Raw genomic sequence first — 13,096 nt, 5'->3', positions numbered from 1 at the left:
CTGGCACTGTCCCAGGTCTCCAAGCAATGTTGAAGAGATGTCTCAATGAAGAGAGTCCTTCCACACCCAGACCCTTCAGCATTTCGTTACAGATCTCATCTACCCCCAGGGCTTGCCACCGCAGAGTTGACCTCCACCAGGGAAAATGATGATGATCCCCCATCAGCTACCAGCTCTACCACTACTACAGAGGGCGCTCCAGTCTGATGCAGGAGTTGATCAAAGTGCTCCTTCCAGTGCCCGATTACCTGCTTGTTTGAGGTCAACAGAATCCCATCCTTACTGTATACAGCTTGGACGGTTATCTATTTTCCTCTCCTAAGGTGCTGCATGGTCCTACAGAAAAAAAAGTCTTTCTCCATGGTTGCTCTGAACTCCTCCCACACCTGCTGCTTTGCCTCCCCCCACAAGAAATGCTACCACCCTTCAGGTCTGCTAGTTCCTTGCAACTGCCTCCAGGGTCCTCTTAGGTAACATATCCTGGAAAGACTCCTTCTTCAGTCAGACGGCTTCCCTGACCACTGCTGCCCACCACAGTGTTCAAGGGTTACCGGCCCTTGAAGCACCTAAGACCTTCAGGCCACAGCTTCCTGCTGCAGCTTCCGCAATGGAAGCTTTGAACATTGCCCATTCTGGTTCAATGCCCCCAACCTTCACAAGGATACCAGAAAAGCTCCGCCTGAGGTGGGAGTTGACCTTTCAAACAGTGGGCTCCTCCAGATGTTCCCAGTTCACCCGCACTATCCATTTGGGCTTGCTGAGTCTGTCCAAAGTCCTCAATCACCTTCTGATTCAACTCAACACCAGATGGTGAGTAGTTGACAGCTGTGCCCCTATCTTCACCCGAGTGTACACAACATGCGGCCTCAGATCAGATGAATGATCACAAAACTGATCATTGTCCTTCGGCCAAGGGTACTCTGGTACCATGAACACTTATGAGCATCCTTATGTTTGAACATGATGTTCATTATGGGCAATCCATAACTAGCACAGAAGTCCAATAATAAATGACCACTCAAATTTAGATGAGGGAGGCTGTGCGTGACAATCATGCATCTCTGAGTGTTTCTGTCATTGCTCACGTGTGTGTGTTGAAATCCCCCAGCAGAACAATGGAGTCTCCCAATGGCGGCCCATGCAGGACTCCAGCCAGGCACTCCAAGAATGCTGAACAATCTGAACTGCTGTTCGGTGCAAACACACAAACAGTCAGAGTGCCCCCCTCCCCTGCAACCCAAAGGCGCAGGGAGGCGACATCTCGTCTACAGGGGTAAATTCCAACACAGTGGTGCTCACCCAGGGGCTCGTGACTATCCCCACACCTATCCAGCACCTCACACCCTGGGCAACTCCAAAGAATAATAAATAAGGTTCAATCCCTATCTAGGAGAGTGGTTCTGGAGCTGAGGCTGTGCATGGAGGTGAGGACCACCAAATCTAACTGGGAGTGCGCCACCTCCCACACAAACTCTGGCTTCTTCCCCCACAGCGAGGTGATGTTTCACGCCCCCAGAACTAGTTTCTGCCACCAGGGTCTGGTTCGTCAAGGCCCTTGACTTTCACTGCCACCCACTTGGGACAGCACATCCGGCTCCAATGGTTCCCCCGTGGTGAGTCCACAGGGTGGAGATGGAACGTGGTTTAATCAATGTGGATTTAAAACATTTGGGAATGAATCACGAGATTAATGACATGTTAATTTCCAAAATAGCAGGCCATACTTCCTTAAAGAATTGAGTCCATATCGGGTCAAAATATCAGGTTTTGATGTTTGCAGAAGGTAGAAGTTTCATCAGCATACACAGGAATCATGGATCAGTTTGAATACATGAAAATTCTTGATGTAAACATGTTGCTTTATGCTGAAGAGGAAATGCCCTTGAAATGGGGGTTTCAACAAGACAATGACCCCAAACATACCAGCAAGTGAGAAGCATGTTGGTTCCAGACAAACGAAATCAACATTACAGAGATGCCAGCCCAATCCCAGCACCTTAACCCAAAGAAAACTTATGAGGTGACATAAAAAATGCTGTTCCTGAGGAAAAACCAAGAAAGTTGAGCTTTTCTTGTTCTGTAACCTCACAGTCCATTCCTGTCCAGGGCTCTAGTCACTGTCTTCTTTGAGACTACAGTTCCTGCCTTGCCTGTATCCTTCACCAGTGTCTTGGCAGTTGTTCTGGGGTCTTTAGACATGTCTTTTACTAGTTTTCTTTCCAGTGTCTTTCAAATCGTTGTCTTCCTCCCTCTGCCAGAATTGTTCTGGACTGTGTGACTCTCTTTGAATTTCTTGATAATTCTTCTCACTCCAGTTCTTGACATTTGGAAATGCTGAGATAACTTTGTGAGCATCAACAATTCTTTTTCTCAAGTCTAAAGTGATTTCTTTTGATGTTTTCTCAGTGACAGATCAAACCCTGATTGAAGTTTTTATACTGCGAGTACATTGAAGATACCCTCAGTCTGAACATGACTTTACAAGCGTTGAGTATTACAAAGTTAAAGCACATCATAACATAACAGTGGTTTGCGCTGTGGTTCAACAAAATGGTCAGTTCTTGAGGGGACTAATAATTAACCCTGCTCATTTTTGTTTTTTGTGAAATAATTTTTGCTTCCGTGTGCAAAGTAAAATAATGTAAGCACACAAAATAAAACTAGGATGTTTAGAAGTGCTGTGTTGAATTTTTTTTTTGCTCTGTTAAATAAAACATTTGGCAAAATTTTGAAGAAAACTTTAAATTTCACAGTGCAGCTAACAATTTTATCATCATCTGTACAAATGGGTCTTCTTACGCATCTCCATGCTCGAGATAAACAGGAGCAAACTCCTTTTCCACAGCAAGTATTCAGATAGGATTAATATAACCTGAGGTCATTTCTGTGGGTCATTTAACATAAGGTAAAAAGACAGTCACTGCCCAGCAGTCAACCAAAAGGAGTAAAGAGGCTTATTTACCAAGGATATTTCCAGAAGGAACTTCCTCCAGTTCTTCCAGCTCTTTGCCCATCAGCAGGTACAGTGTTTCCACAGAACAATGGGACAAATGAGGCACCACAGGCACTGAGTCCAAAGTCTTGCAGTCTTCTGACAGCTGGTCCAAGAGAAAAGAGACAACATGCCCCATCAGTACAAAGACGAAATAAGAATTTCACTGTATGGTACAATAATACACAACCATGACTGACTCTTAATCACTTAAGCCCTGGGTCCACTGAAAAATGAAGGATGAATAATGAGCCACATAGCATGTTTTTTTGGTACGAGTCCAGTTATTCAACAATCATGGCAGAATAGTGGCTCTATTCTGTGGCAGAATATTCGGCTAACAAGGCTCATCTCTGAGCGTGGCGCTATTTTCAAAAAGTTCAAAATTTAGCAACAACAGAGTGGGGCAGTTTGTGTATGAGGTACTACGAGGATTTTAGAGGCATGTTTGTGGCGAGGACGAGGCTGTTAAAAGCCCATTATCCGAGCACCTGGCAGCTACGAGGACAGGACAGACTATCTGATGCAGATGGAAAAGCGCTATATAAATGCAGTCCATTTCTATGACAACAATAAACAGCTAATGACGAGGTTGTGATGTGCAATTTTAACTCTGCCGTAAAAGACTGAGTGACAAATCAGCAAAAAGAAATGTCTCAACCCGGTGGCCTCAAAAAGTGCTGCAGTGACATCACAACATCTTTCTGAAAAGTTCAGAGATTTTCAACTTAAAAGTGCTATAAGCAGCTGCACAAAAACAGCGACCTGCTCACAAAAAAAGATGTGGGAGGCGGCTACATAAGACCGTATACACCTGGTTCTCTTTTAAAATAACAGCAACAACAGAAACAACAAAATTTCCTTCAAAATCATCCTTACAACTATTTAAGGCAACATGAAAAACTTGACCTTTTACAAATTACAAGAGTACAAAGTATAGCTCTTGACAATCTACCCATGCCTACTGCAAGCATCTAGAGTGTTTTCTGCTCTACTCTGCTATGAACACATCACATATTCCAAGGAGTTCTCCTGAGTCTCAGAATTATCAGTGGCTTGAGCAACTGCTGTGGGTGGAAGACACCTTCGACACACTCCACTCCTCGTCTCTGCTACTGGGTTGTCACCGTTCTGTTGTGTCTACAGCTATAAGCACTCACACTTTCCAGAGCTGGATGGTGAGGAGGGGGTACACCATGTACACCATGGTCCAAAGCTGCTGCCTTACGTGGTGCAGGGCTCATACGGCCTTGAAACATACTTTGCTGCAGTGTCAGTGGAAAGCCAAAGAGTGCCACACCCTGACCCAGTCTAGCCCATGTCAAATCCTAACTCTAATTCAGTGTGACCCACATTAAACCCTAATCCAGGACAACCCATGACAAACCCAAACCCTGTATGATCCATGTGGAAAAACTCACCCTGTATGACCTATATTAAACCCCAAAACTAAATCCTAACATAGGCTGACCCATGTCAAATCCAAACCCTAAATCCCAACCTAGTTTGGCCCACATCAAAACCTAACCTAGAACAATCCATCTCAAATACTAACCCAATGTGAACCATGTCAAACCCAAACATTGAACCTTAACTCTGTCTGAACCATGTTAAACTTCAACTCAGCGTGACCCATGTCAAACCCTAACACACAGACAGACATAGACAGCCAAATGTGGGTTCTTACCATACTCAGGCCTTGGACAGGATCATATTTTGGAGCTAAGATGAACACGGTCTGTCCTTTCTTCAGCACTCCACTGTACACTCGGGCAAATGCGATGAAGGTGTGCTCATCTTCATCCTCTGCTTTGACCTCTTTCATGTTGGAGGACACAAAATCACAAGGACACCTGTCATTTCATGTTCTAATAACACAATACCTCAAAGGTGGAAAGAGTCCAACAAAAAGCCTTCACTTCAGGCTTCCTTCTTTGTGCAATTTGAAAGTTGTGTTTTCAATGTGAAGCAGAAGAAGAAGAAGAAAAAGAAGAAGCAGAGCCTTTATTTGCCTCTACATTTAATCCATCTTAATTCCAAGTAGACACAATCCAAGCACTAGGAGCAGTGGGCAGCCACAGTCCGGCGCCCAGGGATCAACTCCAGATGTAGAGAAGCTGCTTTGGTCAGAAGCAGAGAAGGAGCAGACCCTAAATAAGCATGTTTTTTTGGTTGTGGGACGAAACAGGAGTGCATGGAGGAAACTCACAGACACGGGGAGAACATGCAAACTCCACACAGAAAGGGCGGGAAGTGATCCCATGACCTTCTTGCTGTGAGGCACCAGTGCTAACCACTCAGCCACTGTGCCGCCATATTCACCATATCCAACATGTTACAACACAACTAAGTCATAACTACTCAAAAGAAAAAAAAAGCATTACAGAGTAAATTCACCAAATGCTAACAAGCTGTAATCAAATAAAAAATGTTTAATGAAAAAACAAAGTTTGCACTGACTCAACTCTCTGCAGCTCACACATTAAAGTTAGCGCCTGTAAACTTACATTTAATCTGTCTGACAGTGTAAAAGTGTCTGATCAGCTCTCTGCAGCTCACACATTAAAGCTACTGTCTGTAAATTTTTGAACACAACCTCAAACAATATATCCATCCAATATTAATGCGTTTTATCATTTTAAATGTTATTTATGATGAATATATAACATCAAATGACATGAAATATGACACAAAATAATGAAATATGAAGTTTGCATCATATTGTTATAGGGGAGGTGATTGTCTAGTGGTTAAGGTGTTGGGCTTGAGACCAGAAGATCATGGGTTCAAATCCCTGCCTGACTGGAAAATCACTAAGGGCCCTTGGGCAAGGTCCTTAATCCCCTGTTGCTCCCGGTGTGTAGTGAGCGCCTTGTATGGCAGCACCCTGACATCGGGGTGAAAGTGAGGCATAATTGTAAAGTGCTTTGAGCATCTGATGCAGATGGAAAAGAGCTATATAAATGCAGTCCATTTACCATTATATAAATGCAGTCCATTTATTGTCTTTAGATTAAATTGGCTGAAGCTGTGGCTCTTACAATAGACAAAAAAAAAAACATTACAAATCAAAAATCAAATCTCCAGCCAAACAATAACTAGATCCATCAGTTGTTACATTTCAAAAGACTTTGTGGAATACCTTCATTCATAGATACATGTTGTCTTTTTCATATATAAAACAATTTAAGACACACTTTCCTTTCATGGCATCATTTGTCACACCACCTTACTCAGCACAGTTGAGTTGCTCCAGGAATTAGCAGCTCTATGTACTGAATTAATTTCTAATTAAAATTTGTTTGTAATCAAAAATCTATTTTGAATCAAATGGTGACCCCTTGAATCAAAATAAAGTCATGAGATACTCAAAGATTCACATCCCTGTTCATAATGATAATAATGGCTCTAACACACCTCTGTGCATTGAACATATCACACCACTCTGGTCATTCTTTCTTTCTTCTTTCTTTAATATCTATTTCATTCATTTAAAAAAGGTTACAAGGTTTCCATAAATGTCACTGCACATCACCCCAAAAAACACCATACCAAGAATGAAATTTGGAGGTGGAACATCCTGATCATGGTGTGGGCCTGGTGTTCAGCATATAACACTGGAAACGTCATACAACTGAAGGAAGGGTGAATGGAAAATGCACTGAAACATTATTGATAAAAATCTACCAGGATGGTGAAGATGAAACAAGAGTGGACATTTCAAGAACACAATGATCCCAAACACACAGACAAGGAAACTCAGAGAATGAAAATAAAGCTGCTGGAATGGTCCAGCCAATCACCTAACCTGAATCCAACAGAAAATCTACGGAAAGAACAAACGATCCGAGTTCATAGAAGAGGTCCATGGAACCTTCAAGATTTGAAGACTGTGTGAAACAATGGACCAAAATCACACCTGAGCAATGCATGTGACTAGTTTGTCTGTTCAGGAGGTGTCTTGAAGCTTCATTACCAACAAAGGCTTTTATATGAAATATGAAATAAATTTCAATAAGCATGTTCAATACTTTTTCCCTGTGTCATTCCATTTTATATAACGGCTGAGTGGATCTTTATCAATTGATTGGTGCTTTGTATGTCACGTGACATGGCTTATTTGTCCCATTTGTGTTGCATTGCATTTAGAGTGCGGTTTGGTTCCATTTACAGTGCAAATTTGGTTCCATACGTTTGGTACTATTGCACTCTGCACATGCACACACCTACGCGTGTGCACACACAAAACAAATCCACTGCACTGGGACAACGACATAAGTGAAACGACAATTTGATTGAGCTAACTGATGGTGCTAATACTTGTAACACACACACAAAATCCACTCCGCTGTAAGCCGCCTGGAGGCATGAACTGTTCAGATGAAAAGCTGAGGTGATTTGTGGCTGGACTGAGGAACTACACAAAGTCTTTTTTTTTTTCTTTTTTTTTATGGAAGTCTGACGTCAGTGCACAGCATCACCGGACAACACATCACAATTCTGACTTTAGCACCAGTGGAACACCAAAATGTAAGTCCCTTTTCTGTTGTTTATAAATTAATAAAATATCAAATGACAATGATCTATTTTAGCCATTATATAAAACAAATAATGAATGTTTTTACATTCTTTCAATGGAATGACATATTCATACCATGGAACTTATAAACATTCATTATTTGTATAATATTACACAACTTAATTTCTGTACTTTTTAAATTTTTTTGTATGTGTTTTGCGTTGTTACCGACATCTGGAGAAAATTTTATGTCAATCGAACCTTTACAAATACATTTACTGAGAAAAATGGTGATGCATTCAATACTTATTTTACCCACAGAATATTTCAGTTTTTAGCATATTTCTTAATTACTTTGAATTGTTTGGCAGAGCTGGTGAATTTCTTGAATGAAATTGTTTCTTGAAGTGATTAAATGATTTGCTACATCTCTGTGTTGTGTGCATTTTGCCTTGTGTCATTTGAGATTAAATAAATGGAACAGAGCCAGAGCTGACCATGAGATGACTTTATGGCACAGTCACACTGCACACGACGATTCCTGAATGAAGGGAAAAGGTAAAAAATGTTACAATTCGTTGCAAACAGAATCTGTAGAGATGTCGATGGACCACCTGCTCTGGTTCCTTGTCCAGAACAAAAGAGGGATCATCTCCATCATCATCAGAATCCACACTGTCTGTCGACACGATGCGTGCTTCATCGTGCTCCAATAAAAAAATAAATAAATAAAAAAAAAGTGTTCCGTGGTCACATATATATTGATTTATAACAGAAAACTGTCAAAAGGGAGAATAAATATAAATATAAGTGTAAAGATGATAGAATATATCAGAGCAGTAAATTAATCAGTGCGTGTGAATGCGCGCATTGACTCTTGCGGTTATTTACACCAGCTGATCACTGATCCACAACGTGAATTCTGCCTTCCAGAACAGCTCTTTATATCATCATTTTGATTCATCGACTGGTGGTTGGCTCTCACTGCGGTATTGTATCACTTCCTGTTCCGGAGCACAGCGGTGTTTTGCTGTATCTGTTAGCTGTTTAATCTGCGCAGTTAGATTGATCTAGTTAACTAGATAACGATTTGTTTCACAGTGTAATCTTCACGTGCCTTAAATAAAGCACTCCCTCTGCTGAATCACCTCTAAATTATTTACACATTATTCACTTTGTGTGTTTTTAGGAATCCGCTAGCTTAGCGCAGCTACTAGCTCTTAGCCGGTTTAGCATGGCGGCTTCTCCTGTCTCTCCCGCACTTCTCTGCTCTGGGTGTGAAGTGTTTAGTTATTCCTCGGCCTCCTTTAGCAGTAACGGTACTTGTAATAAGTGTAGCTTATTCGTAGCTTTGGAGGCCAGGCTGGGCGAATTGGAGACTCGGCTCCGCACCGTGGAAAATCCTACAGCTAGCCAGGCCCCTGTAGTCGGTGCGGACCAAGGTAGCTTAGCCACCGTTAGTTCCCCTCCAGCAGATCCCGAGCAGCCGTGAAAGCAGGCCGGCTGGGTGACTGTGAGGAGGAAGAGTAGTTCTAAACAGAAGCCCCCTGTACAAAGCCAACCCGTTCACATTTCTAACCATTTTTCCCCACTCGGCGACACACCCGCCGAGGATCAAACTCTGGTTATTGGCGACTCTGTTTTGAGAAATGTGAAGTTAGCGACACCAGCAACCATAGTCAATTGTCTTCCGGGGGCCAGAGCAGGCGACACTGAAGGAAATTTGAAACTGCTGGCTAAGGCTAAGCGTAAATTTGGTAAGATTGTAATTCACGTCAGCAGTAATGACACCCGGTTACGCCAATCGGAGGTCACTAAAATTAACATTGAATTGGTGTGTAACTTTGCAAAAACAATGTTGGACTCTGTCTCTGGGCCCCTCCCCAATCGGACCGGGAGTGACATGTTTAGCTGCATGTTCTCCTTGAATTGTTGGCTGTCTGAGTGGTGTCCAAAAAATGAGGTGGGCTTCATAGATAATTGGCAAAGCTTCTGGGGAAAACCTGGTCTTGTTAGGAGAGACGGCATCCATCCCACTTTGGATGGAGCAGCTCTCATTTCTAGAAATCTGGCCAATTTTATTAAATCCTCCAAACCGTGACTACCCAGGGTTGGGACCAGGAAGCAGAGTTGTAGTCTTACACACCTCTCTGCAGCTTCTCTCCCCCTGCCATCCCCTCATTACCCCATCCCCGTAGAGACAGTGCCTGCTCCCAGACTACCAAGAACCAGTAAAAATCTATTTAAGCATAAAAATTCAAAAAGAAAAAATAATATAGCACCTTCAACTGTACCACAGACTAAAACAGTTAAATGTGGTCTATTAAACATTAGGTCTCTCTCTTCTAAGTCCCTGTTAGTAAATTATATAATAATTGATCAACATATTGATTTATTCTGCCTTACAGAAACCTGGTTACAGCAGGATGAATATGTTAGTTTAAATGAGTCAACACCCCCGAGTCACACTAACTGCCAGAACGCTCGTAGCATGGGCCGAGGCTTTAGCAGAAATCTTCCACTCCAGCTTATTAATTAATCAAAAACCCAGACAGAGCTTTAATTCATTTGAAAGCTTGACTCTTAGTCTTGTCCATCCAAATTGGAAGTCCCAAAAACCAGTTTGGATGGACAAAACTCTTAGACTTGTCCATCCAAATTGGAAGTCCCAAAAACCAGTTTTATTTGTTGTCATCTATCGTCCACCTGGTCGTTACTGTGAGTTTCTCTGTGAATTTTCAGACCTTTTGTCTGACTTAGTGCTTAGCTCAGATAAGATAATTATAGTGGGCGATTTTAACATCAATCAATCAATCAATTTTTTATATAGCGCCAAATCACAACAAACAGTTGCCCCAAGGCGCTTTATATTGTAAGGCAAGGCCATACAATAATTATGTAAAACCCCAACGGTCAAAAAGACCCCCTGTGAGCAAGCACTTGGCTACAGTGGGAAGGAAAAACTCCCTTTTAACAGGAAGAAACCTCCAGCAGAACCAGGCTCAGGGAGGGGCAGTCTTCTGCTGGGACTGGTTGGGGCTGAGGGAGAGAACCAGGAAAAAGACATGCTGTGGAGGGGAGCAGAGATCGATCACTAATGATTAAATGCAGAGTGGTGCATACAGAGCAAAAAGAGAAAGAAACAGTGCATCATGGGAACCCCCCAGCAGTCTACGTCTATAGCAGCATAACTAAGGGATGGTTCAGGGTCACCTGATCCAGCCCTAACTATAAGCTTTAGCAAAAAGGAAAGTTTTAAGCCTAATCTTAAAAGTAGAGAGGGTGTCTGTCTCCCTGATCTGAATTGGGAGCTGGTTCCACAGGAGAGGAGCCTGAAAGCTGAAGGCTCTGCCTCCCATTCTACTCTTACAAACCCTAGGAACTACAAGTAAGCCTGCAGTCTGAGAGCGAAGCGCTCTATTGGGGTGATATGGTACTACGAGGTCCCTAAGATAAGATGGGACCTGATTATTCAAAACCTTATAAGTAAGAAGAAGAATTTTAAATTCTATTCTAGAATTAACAGGAAGCCAATGAAGAGAGGCCAACATGGGTGAGATATGCTCTCTCCTTCTAGTCCCCGTCAGTACTCTAGCTGCAGCATTTTGAATTAACTGAAGGCTTTTTAGGGAACTTTTAGGACAACCTGATAATAATGAATTACAATAGTCCAGCCTAGAGGAAATAAATGCATGAATTAGTTTTTCAGCATCACTCTGAGACAAGACCTTTCTGATTTTAGAGATATTGCGTAAATGCAAAAAAGCAGTCCTACATATTTGTTTAATATGCGCTTTGAATGACATATCCTGATCAAAAATGACTCCAAGATTTCTCACAGTATTACTAGAGGTCAGGGTAATGCCATGCAGAGTAAGGATCTGGTTAGACACCATGTTTCTAAGATTTGTGGGGCCAAGTACAATAACTTCAGTTTTATCTGAGTTTAAAAGCAGGAAATTAGAGGTCATCCATGTCTTTATGTCTGTAAGACAATCCTGCAGTTTAGCTAATTGGTGTGTGTCCTCTGGCTTCATGGATAGATAAAGCTGGGTATCATCTGCGTAACAATGAAAATTTAAGCAATACCGTCTAATAATACTGCCTAAGGGAAGCATGTATAAAGTGAATAAAATTGGTCCTAGCACAGAACCTTGTGGAACTCCATAATTAACTTTAGTCTGTGAAGAAGATTCCCCATTTACATGAACAAATTGTAATCTATTATACAAAATCCACACAGATGCTGAGAATGACAGCCTCAACACTGCATTTAATCTATTATTAGACTCAATTGGCTTTGCTCAAAATGTAAATGAGTCCACCCACCACTTTAATCATACCTTAGATCTTGTTCTGACTTATGGTATGGAAATTGAAGACTTAACAGTATTCCCTGAAAACCCCCTTCTGTCTGATCATTTCTTAATAACATTTACATTTACTCTGATGGACTACCCAGCAGTGGGGAATACGTTTCATTACAGTAGAAGTCTTTCGGAAGGCGCTGTAACTAGGTTTAAGGATATGATTCCTTCTTTATGTTCTCCAATGCCATATACCAACACAGGGCAGAGTAGCTACCTAAACTCTGTGAGTGAGATAGATTATCTCGTCAATAGTTTTACATCCTCATTGAGGACAACTTTGGATGCTGTCGCTCCTCTGAAAAAGAGAGCCTTAAATCAGAAGTGCCTGACTCCGTGGTATAACTCACAAACTTGCAGCTTAAAGCAGATAACCCGTAAGTTGGAGAGGAAATGGCGTCTCACTAATTTAGAAGATCTTCACTTAGCCTGGAAAAAGAGTCTGTTGCTCTATAAAAAAAAACCCTCCGTAAAGCTAGGACATCTTACTACTCCTCACTAATTGAAGAAAATAAGAACTCCAGGTTTTTTTTCAGCACTGCAGCCAGGCTGACAAAGAGTCAGAGCTCTATTGAGCAGAGTATTCCTTTAACTTTAACTAGTAATGACTTCATGACTTTCTTTGCTAATAAAATTTTAACTATTAGAGAAAAAATTACTCATAACCATCCCAAAGACGTATCGTTATCTTTGGCTGCTTTCAGTGATGCCGGTATTTGGTTAGACTCTTTCTCTCTGATTGTTCTGAGTTATTTTCATTAGTTACTTCCTCCAAACCATCAACATGTCTATTAGACCCCATTCCTACCAGGCTGCTCAAGGAAGCCCTACCATTAATTAATGTTTCGATCTTAAATATGATCAATCTATCTTTATCAGTTGGCTATGTACCACAGGCTTTTAAGGTGGCAGTAATTAAACCATTACTTAAAAAGCCATCACTTGACCCAGCTATCTTAGCTAATTATAGGCCAATCTCCAACCTTCCTTTTCTCTCAAAAATTCTTGAAAGGGTAGTTGTAAAACAACTAACTGATCATCTGCAGAGGAATGGTCTATTTGAAGAGTTTCAGTCAGGTTTTAGAATTCATCATAGTACAGAAACAGCAATAGTGAAGGTTACAAATGATCTTCTTTTGGCCTCAGACAGTGGACTCATCTCTGTGCTTGTCCTGTTAGACCTCAGTGCTGCTTTTGATACTGTTGACCATAAAATTT

The 13,096-nt window shown here is 41.6% G+C and overlaps 1 protein-coding gene across 3 annotated transcripts in view; it reads right to left on the bottom strand.

Moving 5' to 3' along the window:
- The window catches only part of efl1 (elongation factor like GTPase 1), a 144,621-nt gene that overhangs the window by 54,758 nt on the left and 76,767 nt on the right, over nt 1-13,096 (bottom strand). For all 3 annotated transcript variants that reach the window (XM_034184059.1, XM_034184065.1, XM_034184075.1), the window contains 2 exons: nt 4,680-4,810; nt 2,963-3,098 (listed from right to left, as the gene is read on the bottom strand). In XM_034184059.1, the coding sequence (XP_034039950.1) occupies nt 2,963-3,098; nt 4,680-4,810 (267 nt within the window). The remainder of the gene's footprint in view (nt 1-2,962; nt 3,099-4,679; nt 4,811-13,096) is intronic.

This window comes from Thalassophryne amazonica, chromosome 2, assembly GCF_902500255.1.
Source record: "Thalassophryne amazonica chromosome 2, fThaAma1.1, whole genome shotgun sequence".
NCBI classification, from domain to species: domain Eukaryota; kingdom Metazoa; phylum Chordata; class Actinopteri; order Batrachoidiformes; family Batrachoididae; genus Thalassophryne; species Thalassophryne amazonica.
The sequence above is the reverse complement of the archived record's forward strand: the minus strand, read 5'-3'. Positions and strand labels throughout refer to the sequence as shown.